Source organism: Entelurus aequoreus, linkage group LG23, assembly GCF_033978785.1.
Source record: "Entelurus aequoreus isolate RoL-2023_Sb linkage group LG23, RoL_Eaeq_v1.1, whole genome shotgun sequence".
NCBI lineage: Eukaryota > Metazoa > Chordata > Actinopteri > Syngnathiformes > Syngnathidae > Entelurus > Entelurus aequoreus.
Window position 1 is genome coordinate 8,489,343 of NC_084753.1, and position 27,393 is coordinate 8,516,735.

Consider the following 27,393-nt stretch of genomic DNA (forward strand, 5'->3'; position numbering starts at 1 on the left):
GCACTTATTAAAACGCTTTCGCCAACTTTTAATCAGAAGGGTTCAATCTCTCTCCTGTAGTAGTTTGAAGCCAAAACGACAAACGCGCTCAGAGGAGATAATGTTTGATGTTTGGTGACCGCTTTTTAAAAAAAAATTGTTTTGAAGTGGGGATATCAAACTTCCTGTTGATTTTTGCTGAAGGATTTCAATCTATGAAATGTAGGTCTAGGTGAGACCTACGTAGAGGTTTTTGTTTCATGTCTCTAAAACGTTCCTACCGGAAGTTACAAGCAGTTTTGTCTGTGTTTTCCTCTGAGAAGCAGTTTTGTCTCTGTTTTATTCAAAAATTGCGCTAGAGCGCAATTTTGAGTTTTGGGGTTCGGTTTTTTTTTAGATCGCAACTTCCACCAGTCCCAATGTGTGTAAAAATTTTGGTGAGTTTTGAAGTATTTTAAGGGGGTCAAATTACAACTCAAAGAGGCAAAAATGAGTGTTTTTAGTCATTTTTTGTGTTGAAGGGGAAATTGCCAACTTCCTGTTGGTTTTTGCCCGAGGATGTGAAATTATGAAATGTAGGTCTAAGTGAGACCTACATACAGGTTTTTGTTTCATGTCTCTACGACCTTCCTAGTGGGAGTTGCAGGCAGTTTTTTTGTTTTTTTCCTAGGGGGCGCTAGAGCGCAATTTTGATTTTTGGGGTTTGGTTTTTTTTACTAAAGTGTGCTGTCCCAGTTTTTCTATGTGTGTATAAAATTTGGTGAGTTTTGAAGCATGTTAAGGGGGCAAAGTAGTGCGCAAAGCTGCGGAATAATAATCAACCTTACAATTTCAATAGGTTCCTTTGTACCTGTACAAAGGACTCCCTGTGGGAGTCCTTTGTACAGGGTACATGCGAACCCTAATAACATGTAATACATACATGATGTAAGTAGTAACATTCATAATAACATGTAATATATACATGATGTAAGTATATATGTCATGTAGTAACATTCATAATAACATGTAATACATACATGATGTAAGTAGTAACATTCATAATTAAAGCTGCAAGCAGCATTGGTCGGGTCCGCCTTCTGGCAGGTGCTAGTCCTAGGTGTCCAATACTTTAGTCCAGTGGTAGTCCTGAGTGAGACCTACATAGAGGTTTTTGTTTCGTGTCTCTACGATATTGGTACTGGGAGTTAGAGGAAGTTGTGTCTGAGTTCACATTGTCATTATAGGCTATTGTGTGTATTGAGGCCAAAGAAGGTCTAATTGCATTTTCGTTGTCATTTTTGGCACCGTAGCAACTTTAGTGCTGCGGGTCTTTGAAGGCTCGTAAAATCAAAACGGTAGCACTAAATAAAAATCCGTATAGAACTTTTAATCAGAAGGGTTCAATCTCTCTCCTGTAGCAGTTTGAAGCCGAAACGACAAACGCGCTCAGAGGAGATAATGTTTGATGTTTGGTGACCGTTTGGTACAAAAATGTTGTTTTGAAATGGAGATAACAAACTTCCTGTTGATTTTTGCTGAAGGGTGTCAATGTATGAAATGTAGGTCTAAATGAGACCTACGTAGAGGTATTTTTTTCATGTCTCTACGACGTTCCTACCGGAAGTTATAAGCAGTTTTGTCTGAGTTTTCCTCTAAAAAGCATTTTTTTCTCTGTTTTATTAAAAAATTGCTCTAGAGCACAATTTTGAGTTTCGGGGTTCGGTTTTTTTTTGAGATCGCAATTTCTACCAGTCCCAATGTGTGTGCGAAGTTTGGTGAGTTTTGAAGTATTTTAAGGGGGTCAAATTAGAGGTCAAAGATGTAAAAAACAGTGTTTTTAGTACATTTTTGTCAAAAAAGGTAAATTGCCAATTTCCTGTTGATTTTCGCCCGAGAATGTGTCATTATGAGTTGTAGGTCTAGAGCAGACCTACATACAGGTTTTTGTTTCATGTCTCTACGACCTTCCTAGTGGGAGTTAGAGGCAGTCTGTTTTTTTTTTTTCCTAGGGGGCGCTAGAGCTCAATTTTGTGTTTTGGGGTTAGGTTTTTATATTAAAGTCTGCTGGCACACTTTTTGGATGTGTGTAAAAAATTTGGTGAGTTTTGAAGTATGTTAAGGGGGGCGAAGTAGTGCGCAAAGCTGCGGAATAATAATAATAATAAAGAATAATAATAAAACCTTACAATTTCAATAGGGTCCTTTCGTCCCATTGCAAAAGGACTCCCTTTGGGATTCCTTTTGAAAAGGTCCTGTGCGGACCCTAATAACATGTAATACATACATGATGTAAGTATATATGTCATGTAGTAACATTCATAATAACATGTAATACATACATGATGTAAGTATATATGTAAGTAGTAACATTCATAATAACATGTAATATATACATGATGTAAGTATATATGTCATATAGTAACATTCATAATAACATGTCATATATACATGATGTAAGTATATATGTCATGTAGTAACATTCATAATAACATGTAATATATACATGATGTAAGTATATATGTCATGTAGTAACATTCATAATAACATGTAATATATACATGATGTAAGTATATATGTCATGTAGTAACATTCATAATAACATGTAATATATACATGAAGTAAGTATATATGTCATGTAGTAACATTCATAATAACATGTAATATATACATGATGTAAGTATATATGTCATGTAGTAACATTCATAATAACATGTAATATATACATGATGTAAGTATATATGTCATGTAGTAACATTCATAATAACATGTAATACATACATGATGTAAGTATATATGTCATGTAGTAACATTCATAATAACATGTAATATATACATGATGTAAGTATATATGTCATGTAGTAACATTCATAATAACATGTAATATATACATGATGTAAGTATATATGTCATGTAGTAACATTCATAATAACATGTAATATATACATGATGTAAGTATATATGTCATGTAGTAACATTCATAATAACATGTAATATATACATGATGTAAGTATATATGTCATGTAGTAACATTCATAATAACATGTCATATATACATGATGTAAGTATATATGTCATGTAGTAACATTCATAATAACATGTAATACATACATGATGTAAGTAGTAACATTCATAATAACATGTAATATATACATGATGTAAGTATATATGTCATGTAGTAACATTCATAATAACATGTAATACATACATGATGTAAGTAGTAACATTCATAATAACATGTAATACATACATGATGTAAGTATATATGTCATGTAGTAACATTCATAATAACATGTAATACATACATGATGTAAGTATATATGTCATATAGTAACATTCATAATAACATATATATACATGATGTAAGTATATATGTCATGTAGTAACATTCATAATTAAAGCTGCAAGCAGCATTGGTCGGGTCCGCCTTCTGGCAGGTGCTAGTCCTAGGTGTCCAATACTTTAGTCCAGTGGTAGTCCTGAGTGAGACCTACATAGAGGTTTTTGTTTCGTGTCTCTACGATATTGGTACTGGGAGTTAGAGGAAGTTGTGTCTGAGTTCACATTGTCATTATAGGCTATTGTGTGTATTGAGGCCAAAGAAGGTCTAATCGCAGTTTCGTTGTCATTTTTGGCACCGTAGCAGCATCAGTGCTGCGGGTCTTTGAAGGCTCGTAAAATCAAAACGGTAGCACTTAATCATTATCCGTATAGAACTTTTAATCAGAAGGGTTCAATCTCTCTCCTGTAGCAGTTTGAAGCCGAAACGACAAACGCGCTCAGAGGAGATAATGTTTGATGTTTGGTGACCGTTTGGTACAAAAATGTTGTTTTGAAATGGAGATAACAAACTTCCTGTTGATTTTTGCTGAAGGGTGTCAATGTATGAAATGTAGGTCTAAATGAGACCTACATAGAGGTATTTTTTTCATGTCTCTACGACGTTCCTACCGGAAGTTACAAGCAGTTTTGTCTGAGTTTTCCTCTAAAAAGCAGTTTTTTCTCTGTTTTATTAAAAAATTGCTCTAGAGCACAATTTTGAGTTTCGGGGTTCGGTTTTTTTTTGAGATCGCAATTTCTACCAGTCCCAATGTGTGTGCGAAGTTTGGTGAGTTTTGAAGTATTTTAAGGGGGTCAAATTAGAGGTCAAAGGTGTAAAAAACAGTGTTTTTAGTACATTTTTGTCAAAAAAGGTAAATTGCCAATTTCCTGTTGATTTTCGCCCGAGAATGTGTCATTATGAGTTGTAGGTCTTTAGCAGACCTACATACAGGTTTTTGTTTCATGTCTCTACGACCTTCCTAGTGGGAGTTACAGGCAGTTTGTTTTTTTTTTTTTCTAGGGGGCGCTAGAGCTCAATTTTGTTTTTTGGGGTTAGGTTTTTATATTAAAGTCTGCTGGCACACTTTTTGGATGTGTGTAAAAAATTTGGTGAGTTTTGAAGCATGTTAAGGGGGGCGAAGTAGTGCGCAAAGCTGCGGAATAATAATAATAATAAAGAATAATAATAATTAAAGCTGCAAGCAGCATTGGTCGGGTCCGCCTTCTGGCAGGTGCTAGTCCTAGGTGTCCAATACTTTTGTCCAGTGGTAGTCCTGAGTGAGACCTACATAGAGGTTTTTGTTTCGTGTCTCTACGATATTGGTACTGGGAGTTAGAGGAAGTTGTGTCTGAGTTCACATTGTCATTATAGGGTATTGTGTGTATTGAGGCCAAAGAAGGTCTAATCGCAGTTTCGTTGTCATTTTTGGCACCGTAGCAGCATCAGTGCTGCGGGTCTTTGAAGGCTCGCAAAATCAAAACGGTAGCACTTAATCATTATCCGTCGTCAACTTTTAATCAGAAGGGTTCAATCTCTCTCCTGTAGCAGTTTGAAGCCGAAACGACAAACGCGCTCAGAGGAGATAATGTTTGATGTTTGGTGACCGTTTGGTACAAAAATGTTGTTTTGAAATGGAGATAACAAACTTCCTGTCTATTTTTGCTGAAGGGTGTCAATCTATGAAATGTAGGTCTAGACAAGACCTACATAGAGGTATTTGTTTCATGTCTCTACGACGTTCCTACCGGAAGTTACAAGCAGTTTTGTCAGAGTTTTCCTCTGAGGAGCAGTTTTTTGTCTTTTTTTTCCAAAAATTATGTAGAGCACAATTTTGAGTTTTGGGATTCGGTTTTTTTTTTAGATCACAGTTCCCACCAGTCCCGATGTGTGTGAGAAGTTTGGTGAGTTTTGAAGTATTTTAAGGGGGTCAAATTAGAGGGCAAAAATCAAAAATGAGTGTTTTTAGTCATTTTTTGTCTTGAAGGGGAAATTGCCAACTTCCTGTTGGTTTTCGCCCGAAGAAGTGAAATTATGAATTGTAGGTCTAACTGAGACCTACATATAGGTTTTTGTTTCATGTCTCTACGACCTTCCTAGTGGGAGTTAGAGGCAGTTTTCTTCCTAGGGGGCGCTAGAGAGCAGTGTTGATTTTTGGGTTTTTTTTTAACCCTAAAGTGTGCTGTACCCGGGGTTTAATGTGTGTGTCAAATTTGGTGAGTTTTGAAGCATGTTAAGGGGGGCAAAACAGCGCGCGACGGTGCGGAAGAATAATAAAGAATAATAAACGTTACAATAACAATAGGTTCCTTTGTAACCAGTACAAAGGACTCCCTGGGGGAGTCCTTTGTACAGGGTACAGGGCGGACCCTAATAATAAAACATTACAAATTCAATAGGGTCCTTTCGTCCCATTGCAAAAGGACTCCCTTTGGGATTCCTTTTGAAAAGGTCCTGTGCGGACCCTAATAACATGTAATATATACATGATGTAAGTATATATGTCATGTAGTAACATTCATAATAACATGTAATATATACATGATGTAAGTATATATGTCATGTAGTAACATTCATAATAACATGTAATACATACATGATGTAAGTATATATGTCATGTAGTAACATTCATAATAACATGTAATATATACATGATGTAAGTATATATGTCATGTAGTAACATTCATAATAACATGTAATATATACATGATGTAAGTATATATGTCATGTAGTAACATTCATAATAACATGTAATATATACATGATGTAAGTATATATGTCATGTAGTAACATTCATAATAACATGTAATATATACATGATGTAAGTATATATGTCATGTAGTAACATTCATAATAACATGTAATATATACATGATGTAAGTATATATGTCATGTAGTAACATTCATAATAACATGTCATATATACATGATGTAAGTATATATGTCATGTAGTAACATTCATAATTAAAGCTGCAAGCAGCGTTGGTCGGGTCCGCATTTTGGCAGGTGCTAGTCCTAGGTGTCCCAATACTTTTGTCCAGTGGTAGTCCTGAGTGAGACCTACATCGAGGTTTTTGTTGCATGTCTCTACGATATTCGTACTGGGAGTTAGAGGAAGTTGTGTCTGTGTTTTTTTCCTAGGTGCTGCGGCACAGTTGTTCTTTTCTTTGAAGGCTCGTAAAATCAAAACCGTAGCACTTATTAAAACGCTTTCGCCAACTTTTAATCAGAAGGGTTCAATCTCTCTCCTGTAGTAGTTTGAAGCCAAAACGACAAACGCGCTCAGAGGAGATAATGTTTGATGTTTGGTGACCGCTTTTTAAAAAAAAATTGTTTTGAAGTGGGGATATCAAACTTCCTGTTGATTTTTGCTGAAGGATTTCAATCTATGAAATGTAGGTCTAGGTGAGACCTACGTAGAGGTTTTTGTTTCATGTCTCTAAAACGTTCCTACCGGAAGTTACAAGCAGTTTTGTCTGTGTTTTCCTCTGAGAAGCAGTTTTGTCTCTGTTTTATTCAAAAATTGCGCTAGAGCGCAATTTTGAGTTTTGGGGTTCGGTTTTTTTTTAGATCGCAACTTCCACCAGTCCCAATGTGTGTAAAAATTTTGGTGAGTTTTGAAGTATTTTAAGGGGGTCAAATTACAACTCAAAGAGGCAAAAATGAGTGTTTTTAGTCATTTTTTGTGTTGAAGGGGAAATTGCCAACTTCCTGTTGGTTTTTGCCCGAGGATGTGAAATTATGAAATGTAGGTCTAAGTGAGACCTACATACAGGTTTTTGTTTCATGTCTCTACGACCTTCCTAGTGGGAGTTGCAGGCAGTTTTTTTGTTTTTTTCCTAGGGGGCGCTAGAGCGCAATTTTGATTTTTGGGGTTTGGTTTTTTTTACTAAAGTGTGCTGTCCCAGTTTTTCTATGTGTGTATAAAATTTGGTGAGTTTTGAAGCATGTTAAGGGGGCAAAGTAGTGCGCAAAGCTGCGGAATAATAATCAACCTTACAATTTCAATAGGTTCCTTTGTACCTGTACAAAGGACTCCCTGTGGGAGTCCTTTGTACAGGGTACATGCGAACCCTAATAACATGTAATACATACATGATGTAAGTAGTAACATTCATAATAACATGTAATATATACATGATGTAAGTATATATGTCATGTAGTAACATTCATAATAACATGTAATACATACATGATGTAAGTAGTAACATTCATAATTAAAGCTGCAAGCAGCATTGGTCGGGTCCGCCTTCTGGCAGGTGCTAGTCCTAGGTGTCCAATACTTTAGTCCAGTGGTAGTCCTGAGTGAGACCTACATAGAGGTTTTTGTTTCGTGTCTCTACGATATTGGTACTGGGAGTTAGAGGAAGTTGTGTCTGAGTTCACATTGTCATTATAGGCTATTGTGTGTATTGAGGCCAAAGAAGGTCTAATTGCATTTTCGTTGTCATTTTTGGCACCGTAGCAACTTTAGTGCTGCGGGTCTTTGAAGGCTCGTAAAATCAAAACGGTAGCACTAAATAAAAATCCGTATAGAACTTTTAATCAGAAGGGTTCAATCTCTCTCCTGTAGCAGTTTGAAGCCGAAACGACAAACGCGCTCAGAGGAGATAATGTTTGATGTTTGGTGACCGTTTGGTACAAAAATGTTGTTTTGAAATGGAGATAACAAACTTCCTGTTGATTTTTGCTGAAGGGTGTCAATGTATGAAATGTAGGTCTAAATGAGACCTACGTAGAGGTATTTTTTTCATGTCTCTACGACGTTCCTACCGGAAGTTATAAGCAGTTTTGTCTGAGTTTTCCTCTAAAAAGCATTTTTTTCTCTGTTTTATTAAAAAATTGCTCTAGAGCACAATTTTGAGTTTCGGGGTTCGGTTTTTTTTTGAGATCGCAATTTCTACCAGTCCCAATGTGTGTGCGAAGTTTGGTGAGTTTTGAAGTATTTTAAGGGGGTCAAATTAGAGGTCAAAGATGTAAAAAACAGTGTTTTTAGTACATTTTTGTCAAAAAAGGTAAATTGCCAATTTCCTGTTGATTTTCGCCCGAGAATGTGTCATTATGAGTTGTAGGTCTAGAGCAGACCTACATACAGGTTTTTGTTTCATGTCTCTACGACCTTCCTAGTGGGAGTTAGAGGCAGTCTGTTTTTTTTTTTTCCTAGGGGGCGCTAGAGCTCAATTTTGTGTTTTGGGGTTAGGTTTTTATATTAAAGTCTGCTGGCACACTTTTTGGATGTGTGTAAAAAATTTGGTGAGTTTTGAAGTATGTTAAGGGGGGCGAAGTAGTGCGCAAAGCTGCGGAATAATAATAATAATAAAGAATAATAATAAAACCTTACAATTTCAATAGGGTCCTTTCGTCCCATTGCAAAAGGACTCCCTTTGGGATTCCTTTTGAAAAGGTCCTGTGCGGACCCTAATAACATGTAATACATACATGATGTAAGTATATATGTCATGTAGTAACATTCATAATAACATGTAATACATACATGATGTAAGTATATATGTAAGTAGTAACATTCATAATAACATGTAATATATACATGATGTAAGTATATATGTCATATAGTAACATTCATAATAACATGTCATATATACATGATGTAAGTATATATGTCATGTAGTAACATTCATAATAACATGTAATATATACATGATGTAAGTATATATGTCATGTAGTAACATTCATAATAACATGTAATATATACATGATGTAAGTATATATGTCATGTAGTAACATTCATAATAACATGTAATATATACATGAAGTAAGTATATATGTCATGTAGTAACATTCATAATAACATGTAATATATACATGATGTAAGTATATATGTCATGTAGTAACATTCATAATAACATGTAATATATACATGATGTAAGTATATATGTCATGTAGTAACATTCATAATAACATGTAATACATACATGATGTAAGTATATATGTCATGTAGTAACATTCATAATAACATGTAATATATACATGATGTAAGTATATATGTCATGTAGTAACATTCATAATAACATGTAATATATACATGATGTAAGTATATATGTCATGTAGTAACATTCATAATAACATGTAATATATACATGATGTAAGTATATATGTCATGTAGTAACATTCATAATAACATGTAATATATACATGATGTAAGTATATATGTCATGTAGTAACATTCATAATAACATGTCATATATACATGATGTAAGTATATATGTCATGTAGTAACATTCATAATAACATGTAATACATACATGATGTAAGTAGTAACATTCATAATAACATGTAATATATACATGATGTAAGTATATATGTCATGTAGTAACATTCATAATAACATGTAATACATACATGATGTAAGTAGTAACATTCATAATAACATGTAATACATACATGATGTAAGTATATATGTCATGTAGTAACATTCATAATAACATGTAATACATACATGATGTAAGTATATATGTCATATAGTAACATTCATAATAACATATATATACATGATGTAAGTATATATGTCATGTAGTAACATTCATAATTAAAGCTGCAAGCAGCATTGGTCGGGTCCGCCTTCTGGCAGGTGCTAGTCCTAGGTGTCCAATACTTTAGTCCAGTGGTAGTCCTGAGTGAGACCTACATAGAGGTTTTTGTTTCGTGTCTCTACGATATTGGTACTGGGAGTTAGAGGAAGTTGTGTCTGAGTTCACATTGTCATTATAGGCTATTGTGTGTATTGAGGCCAAAGAAGGTCTAATCGCAGTTTCGTTGTCATTTTTGGCACCGTAGCAGCATCAGTGCTGCGGGTCTTTGAAGGCTCGTAAAATCAAAACGGTAGCACTTAATCATTATCCGTATAGAACTTTTAATCAGAAGGGTTCAATCTCTCTCCTGTAGCAGTTTGAAGCCGAAACGACAAACGCGCTCAGAGGAGATAATGTTTGATGTTTGGTGACCGTTTGGTACAAAAATGTTGTTTTGAAATGGAGATAACAAACTTCCTGTTGATTTTTGCTGAAGGGTGTCAATGTATGAAATGTAGGTCTAAATGAGACCTACATAGAGGTATTTTTTTCATGTCTCTACGACGTTCCTACCGGAAGTTACAAGCAGTTTTGTCTGAGTTTTCCTCTAAAAAGCAGTTTTTTCTCTGTTTTATTAAAAAATTGCTCTAGAGCACAATTTTGAGTTTCGGGGTTCGGTTTTTTTTTGAGATCGCAATTTCTACCAGTCCCAATGTGTGTGCGAAGTTTGGTGAGTTTTGAAGTATTTTAAGGGGGTCAAATTAGAGGTCAAAGGTGTAAAAAACAGTGTTTTTAGTACATTTTTGTCAAAAAAGGTAAATTGCCAATTTCCTGTTGATTTTCGCCCGAGAATGTGTCATTATGAGTTGTAGGTCTTTAGCAGACCTACATACAGGTTTTTGTTTCATGTCTCTACGACCTTCCTAGTGGGAGTTACAGGCAGTTTGTTTTTTTTTTTTTCTAGGGGGCGCTAGAGCTCAATTTTGTTTTTTGGGGTTAGGTTTTTATATTAAAGTCTGCTGGCACACTTTTTGGATGTGTGTAAAAAATTTGGTGAGTTTTGAAGCATGTTAAGGGGGGCGAAGTAGTGCGCAAAGCTGCGGAATAATAATAATAATAAAGAATAATAATAATTAAAGCTGCAAGCAGCATTGGTCGGGTCCGCCTTCTGGCAGGTGCTAGTCCTAGGTGTCCAATACTTTTGTCCAGTGGTAGTCCTGAGTGAGACCTACATAGAGGTTTTTGTTTCGTGTCTCTACGATATTGGTACTGGGAGTTAGAGGAAGTTGTGTCTGAGTTCACATTGTCATTATAGGGTATTGTGTGTATTGAGGCCAAAGAAGGTCTAATCGCAGTTTCGTTGTCATTTTTGGCACCGTAGCAGCATCAGTGCTGCGGGTCTTTGAAGGCTCGCAAAATCAAAACGGTAGCACTTAATCATTATCCGTCGTCAACTTTTAATCAGAAGGGTTCAATCTCTCTCCTGTAGCAGTTTGAAGCCGAAACGACAAACGCGCTCAGAGGAGATAATGTTTGATGTTTGGTGACCGTTTGGTACAAAAATGTTGTTTTGAAATGGAGATAACAAACTTCCTGTCTATTTTTGCTGAAGGGTGTCAATCTATGAAATGTAGGTCTAGACAAGACCTACATAGAGGTATTTGTTTCATGTCTCTACGACGTTCCTACCGGAAGTTACAAGCAGTTTTGTCAGAGTTTTCCTCTGAGGAGCAGTTTTTTGTCTTTTTTTTCCAAAAATTATGTAGAGCACAATTTTGAGTTTTGGGATTCGGTTTTTTTTTTAGATCACAGTTCCCACCAGTCCCGATGTGTGTGAGAAGTTTGGTGAGTTTTGAAGTATTTTAAGGGGGTCAAATTAGAGGGCAAAAATCAAAAATGAGTGTTTTTAGTCATTTTTTGTCTTGAAGGGGAAATTGCCAACTTCCTGTTGGTTTTCGCCCGAAGAAGTGAAATTATGAATTGTAGGTCTAACTGAGACCTACATATAGGTTTTTGTTTCATGTCTCTACGACCTTCCTAGTGGGAGTTAGAGGCAGTTTTCTTCCTAGGGGGCGCTAGAGAGCAGTGTTGATTTTTGGGTTTTTTTTTAACCCTAAAGTGTGCTGTACCCGGGGTTTAATGTGTGTGTCAAATTTGGTGAGTTTTGAAGCATGTTAAGGGGGGCAAAACAGCGCGCGACGGTGCGGAAGAATAATAAAGAATAATAAACGTTACAATAACAATAGGTTCCTTTGTAACCAGTACAAAGGACTCCCTGGGGGAGTCCTTTGTACAGGGTACAGGGCGGACCCTAATAATAAAACATTACAAATTCAATAGGGTCCTTTCGTCCCATTGCAAAAGGACTCCCTTTGGGATTCCTTTTGAAAAGGTCCTGTGCGGACCCTAATAACATGTAATATATACATGATGTAAGTATATATGTCATGTAGTAACATTCATAATAACATGTAATATATACATGATGTAAGTATATATGTCATGTAGTAACATTCATAATAACATGTAATATATACATGAAGTAAGTATATATGTCATGTAGTAACATGACATATATACTTACATCATGTATATATTACAGTATACATGGGTATTGTGGCCAAACAGCTCCATTTTAGTTCCATCTGACATCACATGGACAAAGATATGACCTTCTGGAGGAAAGTTCTGTGGTCAGATGAAACAAAAATGGAGCTGTTTGGCCACAATACCCAGCAATGTTTGGAGTAGAAAAGGTGAGGCCTTTAATCCCAGGAACACCATTCCTACTGTCAAGCATGGTGGTGGTATTATTATGCTCTGGGCCTGTTTTGCTGCCAATGCAACTGCTGCTTTACAGAGAGTAAACGGGACAATGAAAAAGGAGGATTACCTCCAAATTCTTCAGGACAAGCTAAAATCATCAGCCCGGAGGTTGGGTCTTGGGCACAGTTGGGTGTTCCAACAGGACAATGAGCCCAAACACACGTCAAAAGTGGTAAAGGAATGGCTAAATCAGGCTAGAATGAAGGTTTTAGAATGGCCTTCCCAAAGTCCTGACTTAAAAGTGTGGACAATGCTGAAGAAACAAGTCCATGTCAGAAAACCAACACATTTAGCTGAACTGCACCAATTTTGTCAAGAGGAGTGGTCAAGTGGTCAAGCAGAAGCTTGTGGGTGGCTACCAAAAGCACCTTATTGCAGTGAAACTTGCCAAGTGACATGAAACCAAATATTATTGCTTATAATTATTACTTGTTTTAACCCAGTGCACGTGCTAAACCAGTTTTTCTCCTGTGCTGTTCTCCTCAGGACTACACCATCACCATGTACTTCCAACAGTCCTGGCGAGACAAGCGTCTGTCCTACACTGGCATTCCTCTCAACCTCACCCTGGACAACCGGGTGGCTGACCAGCTGTGGGTCCCTGACACATACTTTATTAACGACAAAAAGTCCTTTGTCCACGGAGTGACTGTGAAGAACCGAATGATCAGACTGCACCCTGATGGAACGGTGCTCTATGGTCTCAGGTAAGACCTGGTAGTCTTTGTGTTTTTTTCTACACACTTTGATATCTTCATATGAGTCCAACATATTATTAGCCTTCCTTGGTTTGCTTGGAGATCTCAAATTTAGTAGGTAACCAAATTTGTTGCAAGAATACGCTCCAAACTACACACATTGGAAATGTTTTTTTGAAAGGGTGATTATGGTACTCAGGAATTTCTGCTGTTTGTGGATCTCATCACATCTGGTAGATGCTCATCATAATGATACAATACTGCAGTAATATTCTTGTAAAAGTTTAAATAAAGATCAATAGAAAATTATGAAAACAAGTCACGTAACATCGACTCCAGAGTGTAGAAAGAGTGGATTATAGCATCACATCTTAAGGGTAAAAATACATTTATAGATGATATTTCTATTTGACCATTGCCGTATGATATGATACTGCAAGTTTCACTGCACCTCTGCTTGAATGTTTGACCACTCCTCTTGACAAAATTGGTGCAGATTAGCTAAATTTGTTGGTTTTCTGACATGGACTTGTTTCTTCGGCATTGTCCACACATTTAAGTCAGGACTTTGGGAAGGCCATTCTAAAACCTTCATTCTAGCCTGATTTAGCCATTCCTTTACCACTTTTGACATGTGTTTGGGGTTATTGTCCTGTTGGAACACCCAACTGCGCCCAAGACCTCACCTTTTCTCCTCCAAACATTGCTGGGTATTGTGGCCAAATAGCAACATTTTTGTTTTATCTGACCACAGAACTTTCCTCCAGAAGGTCTTATCTTTGTCCATGTGATGTCAGATGAAACAAAAATTTAACTGTTTGGTGTACTGCTGACCTCGACTCGGGATGTCCTTAATCCCACCTACACATTTTCTTATGAGGAAGCAGTGCCTGGGGAATCTGTGGGAGCCTCTCCCATTTCTGGGGCTGAGGTTGCCGAGGTAGTTAAAAAGCTCCTGGGTGGCAGGGTCTCGGGTTGGATTAGATCCGCCCAGAGTTCCTTAAGGCTCTGGATGCTGTGGGGCTGTCTTGGTTGACAGCACCCAACATCGTTGCGTGGACATCGGGGCGGTGCCTTTGGATTGGCAGACCGGGGTGGTCTTTAAGAAGGGGAACCGGAGGGTTCACACTCCTCAGCATTCTTGGTAAGGCCTATTCAGGTGTACTGGAGAGGAGCCTATGCCGGATAGTCGAACTTCGGATTCAGGAGAAGCGGCGCGTTTTTCGTCCTGGTTGTTGAACTGTGGACCAGTTCTATACTCTCAACAGGGTCCTCGAGGGTGCATGGGGGTTTGCCCAACCAGTCTACATGTGCTTTGTGCACTTGGAGAAGGCATTCGACTGTGTACCTCGGGAAGTTCTGTGGGTAGTGTTCAGAGAGTATGGGTTACTTGACCACCTGATTGTGGCGGTATGATTAATGTAAGAGTTTGGTCTGCATTGCCGGCAGTTTCCAGTGAGGGTTGGACTCTGCCATGGCTGCCCTTTGTCACCGATTCAGTTTAAAACATTTCGCAGGAGAATTTTCAGGCGCACTCAGGGCGTTAAGGGGATCGGGTTTGGTGGCTGCAGGATTAGGTCTCTGCTTTTTGCAGATGATGTGGTCCTGCTGGCTCCATTCGGCCAGGATCTTCAGTTCTCACTGGATTGGTTTTCAGCCAAGCGTGAAATGATTGGGATGAAAATCAGCACCTACAAGTCTGAGTCCGGAAGAGGGTGGAGTGCCATCTTTGGGTTGTGGAGGAGATCTTGCGCTAAGTGGAGTGAGGGAGAAGTGAATTGTGAAATCGACAGAAGAAACTGTCCGGCATCTGCAGTGATGCAGACCCTGTATCAATCCGTCGTGGTGAAGTAGCTAAGTCGGAAGGCAAAGCTCTCAATTTATCGGTCGATCGACATTCCTATCCTCACCTATGGTCATGAGTTGTGGGTTGTGACCAAAAGGACAAGCTCACGGGTAGCCTCCAACAAATAACAGGAGTTACAAACATTCTGGTCACAGATGCTCCTTTGTGTCATTTGTTTACAACTGAATGGAATGCTAACATGGGTGATTCCGACTATTTAGGGCGGTCAGTGGTTGATCCACAGCGATCGTTCTACCAAACAATACCTATATGATAACTACGGGAAATTACACTTCAACGACTCATTGGCATTGACAGTCGGATAGCTTGTTTGCATCTCAACACTTGTTTTTCTCACTATAGGGCGAAACCATCCTTGCCCAAGCACACCCTCCTGGTGTTGGAGCATAAATATTTGGGGTTTGGCACCAGCCGCTAGACTAGATCTGACCAATCTAAGTCTCTGAGCATGAACTGAAGAAGCCTACTTGGATGGGAGGCATGTCTTCTAAGACAAACCAAACATTCCAGTTGCGATCGATTAATTGCCCTGAGGTTATTCCTCTGTTATAAAAATATGAGTATCGATCCAATACCAAGTAGTTATAGGGACAGTATTGCTTGGATTTTAATGATGTCACGTCCGCCTCATTGAATATGCGTGGTGGTCAAGCAGCGTCTGTTCTCAAAGGGTACATTTAGCCTTTCTCAAAGTAAAATGCTCCAACGCTTGCGATGTTTTCAGCTGTACGAACCGTTCAAATCGCAAAAAGGATAAACTTTTTTTCAGAGTTCCTCAAGAGATAATCAAGAAAGACGGAATGTGCAAGATTTTACGAAAGGTTACAACAAAAGTGGCACGCACTCAAGTCCGAGGGAGCAGAGTCAAAGAAGGCACACGTTTGCAGTGACCACTTTGTTAAAGATTTGTTTGATATATTTTTTAATATACTTGTTTAGTATTTCCCATCAAAGTCTTATCTTGATAGCATGTGCATTTGAATTTTTAACAAACAGAAACCAGAAAATCAGAGTCAATAATACTTTGTCAGGAAAGGTTTTTCTACGTCTCCCCTCTAGCGCATTCAATTTTTCATTAGTTTACGACGTCCGCCTACGCCTGTCCAACCTCCACACTGGAGGGCTTGCATATATACCAGAGTGCAAGCTGTGCCAGAAGAGGGGAACTATGGATTACATGCTGAGTATCTGCCCAAAGGCTTTGGAGGACTTGCGTTACCTCTGGCGACACGACCAGGTTCTGAGGTCTTTGGCGGCTACAATCTGCACAGCCATCCACAACAGTAAGCCCCAGGCTGGCCCCAAGAAAGCAATCCTCTTTATCAAAGTGTGTGTGAAGGCACAACGACATACCAGGCTCCATTACTACCACTCACGATGGGAAGCACCGAGTAGATCTAAAAAGTAGTTCAAAATTCCAGTCAACATCGCCACCACATCACGCCGACCAGACATAGTATTAACATCACAGTCAACCGAGCAGGTGGTTTAGCTTGAGTTGACGGTCGCTTGGAAGGACCAGATTGAAGGGGCAAACAATATCAAAAGATGCAGCGCTCGTTACCAAATGCTACTGCAATGACTGGAAAGCCTGGTGTGAGCCAATCAAAGATGGGTGTTGAGGCTTCACGACAGCTCATTTCAACACACTTTAAAGCTTCTTGGCTTAAAAAGACTGCAGCCTAGGAGAGCCACAAAGGACATTCTGAAGGCCGCAGAAGAAGGCCTCATGGTGGCCGTGGATCCGTCAGGGGATCCGTGGCACACTAGGACACAAGCCGGGCCCTGATCACTCCTGGCCAACTGCAACATATATACAAACTTCAGTTTTTGGCAAGGAAGACCAGACAGTTCACTTGGTGTGGCTTTAATGATAACCAAAGACAGGAGACAATATTACCACCAGTGCTAAAACATAATCCAATGCAGCACTTGTGGCAGAAATGCACAGGTATTTCCTAGCCAGTTTAGAGAGCGGTGGTTAGAGTCTCCGTGATGGTTTTCACTATCAGTGGGTTAGCTTCAGTGTCAAGTGTCCCTGGAGATAGGCTTGCAGCTCAAAAACTATGGCCTGGTCTGAATGAGGAGCAGATTGGCCTGGAGTTGTCTTCTGTTGTTTCGAATAAGCTGCCCAAGCCCCTCTTCTTCTTTTTCTGTGCTCTACCAACAGCAGCATCAGTTGGCAACTGGCATCGAGGCTGGAGGCTGACCCAGTAGGGTTCCTCCCCTTGGAAATGGGGAAATATATTAAAGATGCTATGAATTCCATGTTTAATCTGACTGAATGGTAGTTACTTGTATTATGCTACCTATTAAGTTTAGTTGCCTTATGTTACATTTAGTTTAGTCAGATAGATACTACTGCTGAAATAGGGATAATAACATAAAATATTATCATTAGAATTATTATTATTATAATCAGTAGTAGTAGTAGTATGAGTTTTATTGTGCCAGTCTTTATTTCAGATGTCAGTCATGTTTGAATTTACGCTCGATTCTTTTCAGCCCCATATTTCAGCCTAATTCTTGGGTCGAGGGCAGATGCCGTGTCAATCCAATCCACTTTATTTATATAGCACATTTAAACAACAAAATGTTTCCAAAGTGCTGCACAACAATATTTAAAAAAATATTCAAATATTATCCTTAGCTCCACCAATGACTGAATAAAAACAAAAATAAATACATATAAAACAAAACAATATAAAATAAAATGATTAAAAATGATTTTAAAGGGTAAAACCAATTAAAACAGTAAATAGAAATCACAATTTTAAAAACACAGAGGACCACACAACTCACATAGTGTTAAAAGCCAAAGAATAAAAGTGGGTCTTAAGACGAGACTTAAAACACTCCACTGTGGGAGCAGTTTGAACATGGAGGGGCAGAGTGTTCCAGAGCTTAGGGCCGACCACAGAGAAGGCCCTGTCTCCCCTGGTTTTAAGTCTGGTCTTGGGCACCACGAGCTGGAGCTGGCTCTCGGACCTCAGAGCGCGTGCAGGATTGTAAATTTGGATGAGTTTCCGAGATATACTGAGGTGCCAGTCCATGTAAAGCTTTAACAACAAACAGCAATGTTTTAAAATCAATTCTAAGATGAACAGGGAGCCAGTGCAAACTCTGAAGAATTGGGGTTATATGCTGGCGTCTCCTGGCCCCTGTTAGAAGTCCTGCTGCCGCGTTCTGGACTAACTGCAACCGGGAGAGAGCTTTTTGGCTAATGCCAGCATAAAGTGCATTGCAGTAGTCCAGGCCACTTGAAATAAAAGCATGCACGACTTGTTCAAAAAGGTTAAAAGATAAAAACTGTGGAGCTGTTGTGTTGTTGAGTCATCATGAGGGATGCATCGAAATGAAAATGATTGGCTGAAACCAAAAACTGAACAGGAGAAAACCAAGGCAATAACGGAAACCCCAAAAGAGATGATTATACTAATTATTATTACCACTACATTTATGTCTATGACTGTTTACTAACTTAAAATCAAGGGATTGCAATTTCACAAATTGATAAGTATCCTTAAAAAAACAATGATGAAATAATGACAATATGTATTTACCAATGTTCTAACAATATGAAATAAAAACTGCCCTCTTATCTTAACATCGCATGTTTTGGAGATCCGTGTGTCTATCTGGAAAATATTGATATATTGTTGCTTCCACTCCAGACAATTGCGTGCTTCTTACTTTCATCACAACAACATCCTGTTTCAACAGTGGTTTCGGTGATAAAAGTAGGACCATTTTTGGCCGAAAGCCAAAAATGCAATTTTGTACAACTCTCAGACGAAATCTTTCGGTGGCCGAAATTTCAATGCATCATTCGTTATATTTATCTTTGAGGTAATCTGTGATCCTCTGCTTGATGCTTTTACTGTAGATAGTCCGTGTCGTTGTCTTGTACTGCTAATATGGATGTGTGAAAGGGCTGGAGTACACTCACTCTTGCTCCACGAAGGGAGTTTTTGTAAACCCACAAAGAGGACTTAATGACTTGCTGATGGCCTCTGGTACCATAATGTCTTGCCATAAAAGAGGGAGACGTCTGCTTTTATAGTTATTGGAGGGATGGCCTCCTGCTGCTCAAGAACCCTGCTGACCATAGCTTGTCCGGATCCCCGTTCTGTCCCACCATTGTTCAGGACCGCTAGCCTGTGCATCGGTTGGGGACATCTCTGCGCTGCTGACCCGTCTCCGCTCGGGACGGTTTCCTGCTGGCCCCACTATGGACTGGACTCTCACTATTATGTTAGATCCACTATGGACTGGACTCTCACTATTATGTTAGATCCACTATGGACTGGACTCTCACTATTATGTTGGATCCACTATGGACTGGACTCTCACTATTATGTTAGATCCACTATGGACTGGACTGTCACTATTATGTTGGATCCACTATGGACTGGACTCTCACTATTATGTTGGATCCACTATGGACTGGACTGTCATTATTATGTTGGATCCACTATGGACTGGACTCTCACTATTATGTTGGATCCACTATGGACTGGACTGGCACTATTATGTTAGATCCACTATGGACTGGACTGTCACTATTATGTTGGATCCACTATGGACTGGACTGTCACTATTATGTTAGATCCACTATGGACTGGACTGTCACTATTATGTTGGATCCACTATGGACTGGACTCTCACTATTATGTTGGATCCACTATGGACTGGACTGTCATTATTATGTTGGATCCACTATGGACTGGACTCTCACTATTATGTTGGATCCACTATGGACTGGACTGGCACTATTATGTTAGATCCACTATGGACTGGACTGTCACTATTATGTTGGATCCACTATGGACTGGACTGTCACTATTATGTTAGATCCACTATGGACTGGACTCTCACTATTATGTTAGATCCACTATGGACTGGACTCTCACTATTATGTTAGATCCACTATGGACTGGACTCTCACTATTATGTTGGATCCACTATGGACTGGACTGTCACTATTATGTTGGATCCACTATGGACTGGACTCTCACTATTATGTTAGATCCACTATGGACTGGACTCTCACTATTATGTTAGATCCACTATGGACTGGACTGTCATTATTATGTTGGATCCACTATGGACTGGACTCTCACTATTATGTTGGATCCACTATGGACTGGACTGGCACTATTATGTTAGATCCACTATGGACTGGACTCTCACTATTATGTTGGATCCACTATGGACTGGACTCTCACTATTATGTTAGATCCACTATGGACTGGACTCTCACTATTATGTTGGATCCACTATGGACTGGACTCTCACTATTATGTTAGATCCACTATGGACTGGACTCTCACTATTATGTTGGATCCACTATGGACTGGACTCTCACTATTATGTTGGATCCACTATGGACTGGACTGTCACTATTATGTTGGATCCACTATGGACTGGACTGTCATTATTATGTTGGATCCACTATGGACTGGACTCTCACTATTATGTTGGATCCACTATGGACTGGACTGGCACTATTATGTTAGATCCACTATGGACTGGACTCTCACTATTATGTTGGATCCACTATGGACTGGACTCTCACTATTATGTTAGATCCACTATGGACTGGACTCTCACTATTATGTTGGATCCACTATGGACTGGACTCTCACTATTATGTTAGATCCACTATGGACTGAACTCTCACTATTATGTTGGATCCACTATGGACTGGACTCTCACTATTATGTTGGATCCACTATGGACTGGACTGTCACTATTATGTTGGATCCACTATGGACTGGACTCTCACTATTATGTTAGATCCACTATGGACTGGACTCTCACTATTATGTTGGATCCACTATGGACTGGACTCTCACTATTATGTTGGATCCACTATGGACTGGACTGTCACTATTATGTTGGATCCACTATGGGCTAGACTTTCGCTGATATGTTAGATCCACTATGGACTGGACTTTCACAATGTTATGTCAGACCCACTCGACATCCATTGCTTTCGGTCTCCCCTAGAGGGGGGGGGGGGGGGGGGGGGGGGGGTGGGGGGGGTTACCCACATATGCGGTCCTCTCCAAGGTTTCTCATAGTCATTCACATCGACGTCCCACTGGGGTGAGTTTTTCCTTGCCCTTATGTGGGCTCTGTACCGAGGATGTCGTTGTGGCTTGTGCAGCCCTTTGAGACACTTGTGATTTAGGGCTATATAAATAAACATTGATTGATTGTTTTGTAAGGAGTGCTCCGGCAGTTTCAGATTTTGCTCCTTTGTTGTCTCCAACTGTAGAGAAGGTGCTGATGACTTTTTTTTTTACAGACCCCCATCACAAAGTCAAGCCTCAGCACGGTGGAACGGGGGTTAGTGCATGTGCCTCACAATACGAAAGTCCTGAGTAGTTCTGAGTTCAATCCCGGGCTTGGGATCTTTCTGTGTGGAGTTTGCATGTTCTCCCTGTGACTGCGTGGGTTCCCTCCGGGTACTCCGGCTTCCAAAGACATGCACCCAGGGATAGGTTGATTGGCCCAACCCGCTTACCGCCCGAATGCAGCTGAGATAGGGGGTGGTTGGGAGAGTGGCCGTGCCAGCAACCTGAGGGTTCCTGGTTCGATCCCGAGCTTCTACCAACCTAGTCACGTCCATTGTGTCCTTGAGCAAGACACTTCACCCTTGCTCCTGATGGGTCGTGGTAAGCGCCTTGCATGGCAGCTCCTGCCATCAGTGTGTGAATGTGTGTGTGAATGGGTGAATGTGGAAATAGTGTCAAAGTACCTTGAAGGTAGAAAAGCGCTATACAAGTATAACCCATAGGCTTCAGCGACCCCAAAAGAGACAAGCGGTAGAAAATGGATGGATGGGATTTACTTAAATATATTTTTAGGTCTTTATCCTTTATTTCCATTTACTCTTCCTACTTTTCACATTTGAAATATAAAATAGTGTCCGCCCTGAGACGGGTAGGTTGTGAGTTCAAACCCCAGCCGAGTCATACCAAAGACTATAAAAATGGAAGCCATTACCTCCCTGCTTTGCACTCAGCATCAAGGGTTGGAATTGGGGGTTAAATCACCAAAAATGATTCCAGGGCGTGGCCACTTCTGCTGCTCACTGCTCCCCTCACCTCCCAGGGGGTGAACAAGGGTGATGGGTCAAATGCAGATAATAATTTGGCCACACCTAGTCTGTGTGTGACTATCATTGGTACTTTAACTTTAACATTTTTGGGTTGATTTCAATTTTACTAAAGTTATAATATTAACATGTAAGCCTAGCCTTACTTTTGCTAAAGTTGAATACTTTGTGGTTTATTATTACAAAGTATCCCAAGCAGGGAACAGGACAGTTGTGGAGTGTGTGCCCAAAGCACTGCAGCCTTGCAGAGAATTCAGCTGCTAGTTTGACATGTGAAGCTTTGTCAGCTGTTAAACACACAAGGGTCTCCTCCTTCAACAGCTTTCTTCAAACCCTAAGCAATTCCCCGTGAGGTCATCCGGGAAAGATGCTGTTGGAAGACAAGTCGCCTTCATGGTGAAATCTGCATGCATTGCAAAGTGAGGAATATGTACTGGCCCATATTTCAAATCTGCTGAAACGTTTACGTAATGGCAACTAGTAACGCTTGTCCAAAAGTATTAAAACATGTTTTCAACCTTGGTTTGCTTATGGTACTGATGGTCCTTAGCTGGCATAAATGTCACCGCCGCTATGATCTCTCCATGTCTCCATATGCAGTACTGTTGTAGTAGAGGACTGTGTTGTGGTGGCAGTGGTGCCTGCTAAAGTAAAGTAAGGATATCTTTTCTTGCAGGGTTGGGTGTAAGTCCTCGTTCACACTGCAGGTCAATTCAGATTTGTTTGCCCATATGTGACCTGTATCGGAGGTTTTCATGTCAGTGTGAACAGTGCAATTCCAAGTTTTTCATATCCGACCGAGGCCTCTTTTGTATGTGGAAATAAATTGTATATATATATATATATATATATATATATATATATATATATATATATATATATATATATACAATGCATCAATGTGAACACTCCTGCGCTCAGGTCACATTTATCCCACCAGAACATCAAAGCATCAACAGCAAACAGCGATGCGTGTCGTAATCGTTTGCCAAAATAGACGATTACAAAAATAAACAGTTGACAACGGGGCAGAAAAAAGGTGAAATTAAAATGTTTTAGGAACTCACGTGAAAGTTCCACCACTCATGTCTCTGAATGCTCACCCACACCCACGCAGACATCAAAGCAAAATATCCCGTCAAACTCTCAGAGCCAAAATACTTTACCTCTTATTAAAGGCCTACTGAAAGCCACTACTAGCGACCACGCAGTCTGATAGTTTATACACTACCGTTCAAAAGTTTGGGGTCACCCAAACAATTTAGTGGAATAGCCTTCATTTCTAAGAACAAGAATAGACTGTCGAGTTTCGGATGAAAGTTCTCTTTTTCTGGCCATTTTGAGCGTTTAATTGACCCCACAAATGTGATGCTCCAGAAAGTCAATCTGCTCAAAGGAAGGTCAGTTTTGTAGCTTCTGTAACGAGCTAAAGTGTTTTCAGATGTGTGAACATGATTGCACAAGGGTTTTCTAATCATCAATTAGCCTTCTGAGCCAATGAGCAAACACATTGTACCATTAGAACACTGGAGTGATAGTTGCTGGAAATGGGCCTCTATAAACCTATGTAGATATTGCAGCAAAAAGCAGACATTTGCAGCTAGAATAGTCATTTACCACATTAGCAATGTATAGAGTGTATTTCTTTCAAGTTAAGACTAGTTTAAAGTTATCTTCATTGAAAAGTACAGTGCTTTTCCTTCAAAAATAAGGACATTTACATGTGACCCCAAACTTTTGAACGCTAGTGTATATCAATGATGAAATCTTAACATTAAAACACATGCCAATACGGCCGGGTTAACTTATAAAGTGCAATTTTAAATTTCCCGCTAAACTTCCGGTTGAAAAGGTCTATGTATGATGACGTATGCGCGTGACGTCAATGGTTGAAACGGAAGTATGCGGACACATTGAATCCTATACAAAAAGCTCTGTTTTCATCTCATAATTCCACAGTATTCTGGACATCTGTGTTGGTGAATCTTTTGCAATTTGTTTAATGAACAATGAAGACTGCAAAGAAGAAAGTTGTAGGTGGGATCGGTGTATTAGCGGCGGATTACAGCAACACAACCAGGAGGACTTTGAGATGGATAGGAGAAGTGCTAACCGCCGACCTCACCTTGACTTCCTCCGTCTCCGGGCAGCCAACCGTATCTGTGATCGGGTGAAGTCCTTCGTCGCGCCGTCGATCGCTGGAACGCAGGTGAGCACGGGTGTTGATGAGCAGATGAGGGCTGGCTGGCGTAGGTGGATAGCTAATGTTTTTAGCATAGCTCTGTGAGGTCCGGTTGTTAAGTTAGCTTCAATGGCGTCGTTAGCAACAGCATTGTTAACCTTCGCCAGCCTGGAAAGCATTAACCGTGTAGTTACAGGTCCATGGTTTAATAGTATTGTTGATCTTCTGTCTATCCTTCCAGTCAGGGGTTTATTTCTTTTGTTTCTATCTGCATTTAAGCACGATGCTATCACGTTAGCTCCGTAGCTAAAGTGCTTCGCCGATGTATTGTCGTGGAGATAAAAGTCACTGTGAATGTCCATTTTGCGTTCTCGACTCTCATTTTCAAGAGGATATAGTATCCCAGGTGGTTTGAAATACAAATACGTGATCCACAATAGAAAAAGGAGAGTGTGGAATCCAATGAGCCAGCTTGTACCTAAGTTACGGTCAGAGCGAAAAAAGATATGTCTTGCACTGCACTCTAGTCCTTCACTCTAACGTTCCTCATCCACGAATCTTTCATCCTCGCTCAAATTAATGGGGTAATCGTCGCTTTCCCGGTCCGAATCTCTCTCGCTCCATTGTAAACAACGGGGAATTGTGAGGAGCCTTTCAACCTGTGACGTCACGCTACTTCCGGTACAGGCAAGTCTTTTTTTATCAGCGACCAAAAGTTGCAACTTTATCGTCGATGTTCTCTACTAAATCCTTTCAGCAAAAATATGGCAATATCGCGAAATGATCAAGTATGACACATAGAATGGATCTGCTATCCCCGTTTAAATAAAACAATTTCATTTCAGTAGGCCTTTAATCTTCTATGCGCAATAATTCAGTGCAGAAAATGTTGACTTTTATTGCACACAATTCTTTTAATTGCCACAAATGCGCCGGTACTAAGACGACTGGAGCTAAAGCCATATTTACTTTTGTAAACACTGCAGTGCCATGACCTCATGTCCGCGTGCGGGTCAGATTGCATTCACATTAGAAATCGCTTTATTTTGTAATGTAAACATTCATCCATTTTTCTACCGCTTGTCCAATTTGGGGCCGCGGGGGGTGCTAGAGCCTATCTCAGCTGCGTTTGGGCGGAAGGCGGGGTACACCCTGGACAAGTCGCCACCTCATCACAGGGCCAACACAGATAGACAGACAACATTCACACACTAGGGACCATTTAGTGTTGCCAATCAACCTATCCCCAGGTGCATGTCTTTGGAGGTGGGAGGGGCCTATCCCCAGGTGCATGTCTTTGGAGGTGGGAGGGGCCTATCCCCAGGTGCATGTCTTTGGAGGTGGGAGGGGCCTATCCCCAGGTGCATGTCTTTGGAGGTGGGAGGGGCCTATCCTCAGGTGCATGTCTTTGGAGGTGGGAGGAAGCCGGAGTACCCGGAGGGAACCCACGTAGTCACGGGGAGAACATGCAAACTCCACACAGAAAGAGCAAGAGCCCGGGATTGAACTCAGGACTACTCAGGACCTTCGTGTTGTAAGGCACATGCACTAACCCATGTGCCACCGTGCTGCCCTAATGTAAACAGCCACATAAAAAGATCGGATTTGACAAAATAATCGGAATGAGCGCTCTGAACTTGCAGTGTGAACGTAGCCTATGTTTTGCCCGTGGAGGGTAGCTGGGTCTGTATGATCTCCTCCGCTGTCTTTAGCACTGTTCTTGCTTTCGGTTGTGTTTTAATGGGACAAATGACTTTAATACAGTACCTTGAACAAACAAGGTCCAATCATAGGTACATTATTTGGGGTGTCCTTCCAGGTTTACAAGTATACCACAGCCAAATTCTTCCTAAACGATTATACACAGCCCCCGTTCTTTACTATGTTTTGCGACCGCCTTAAATGGACAAGCATATGGTGTCAGTGGTTGACAGGATATTTAATCAGCACATTGACCTGAATCACTGTTTTATTCAGAATCACCACAACAGCAGCCTGCATGATGGATTTGCGCAGATACCCACTGGACGAGCAGAACTGTACCCTGGAGATTGAGAGTTGTGAGTATCACCCTTTTAAGTGTTTGATCCCCTGCTGCTTTTGTAACTTTGCCCCCTACAAAGATATGAAGAGTACAGAAGTGTTAATGCTCAGCTCTCCACTTGTCAAAGGATTTCAGGCAAATTAGGAACTTGCTTGACCATATACATTTTGACCACTTGCTGGCTGACACCTTCAGCTTGTACCAGTTCTGTATGAGGTACATACTCCTTGAAATAGTGAGTTACGCTACCCGCTAGCGAACCAAACTAACCGGCGCAGTCATCAGCCGAACTTCAGAGCGATTGCCTAACAGTGCAATGCCGTCGAGAGAAAAACCAACCACAGTGGAAGTGAAACATGCCAAGCTCTTTGGGAGCTAATGCACATCAAATGAGCATGAAGAGGGGAAGAAAGTGCTAAACTTGTGAAATGTCGTGATGGCAAATATAATGTTGTGATTATTTGAGAAGGTCAAGCAATACTTTGATCCCAATAGTGGACTGGATGGACTACGGTCCATCCAGACCCACACCTCCTGCCACCTGAACAGTTTTTTCCCCTCGGCCATCGGGCACATGAACAATAACAAGATCTGATAGCTCAGTTACAGCTCATTTTATTACCTATTCTGGGTTTTATGTTACAGGATCGCACCAAGAAAAATTCGTAGTTTGTGAACCCGTTCTCAAACAATGGCAATAAAAACCATTCTGGTTCTGATTCTCATTCTGATATAGAGGAACAATAGAAATACATTGAAACTAATTGACTTACTTCCCAGAGCGGATCGAGCAACAAATGATCTTTAGAGACAAAAAGAATACAAATAAAAATTGGGACTGTA

General features: G+C 40.0%; 2 protein-coding genes across 2 annotated transcripts in view; one reads left to right on the forward strand and one right to left on the reverse strand.

Moving 5' to 3' along the window:
* Positions 1-27,393, reverse strand: part of commd8 (COMM domain containing 8) — a 201,074-nt gene that overhangs the window by 132,903 nt on the left and 40,778 nt on the right. The window lies entirely within an intron of this gene.
* Positions 1-27,393, forward strand: part of gabrb1 (gamma-aminobutyric acid type A receptor subunit beta1) — a 61,535-nt gene that overhangs the window by 8,582 nt on the left and 25,560 nt on the right. The window contains exons 4-5 of the mRNA XM_062034720.1: positions 13,120-13,340; positions 26,484-26,566. Coding sequence (XP_061890704.1) covers positions 13,120-13,340; positions 26,484-26,566 — 304 coding nt within the window. The remainder of the gene's footprint in view (positions 1-13,119; positions 13,341-26,483; positions 26,567-27,393) is intronic.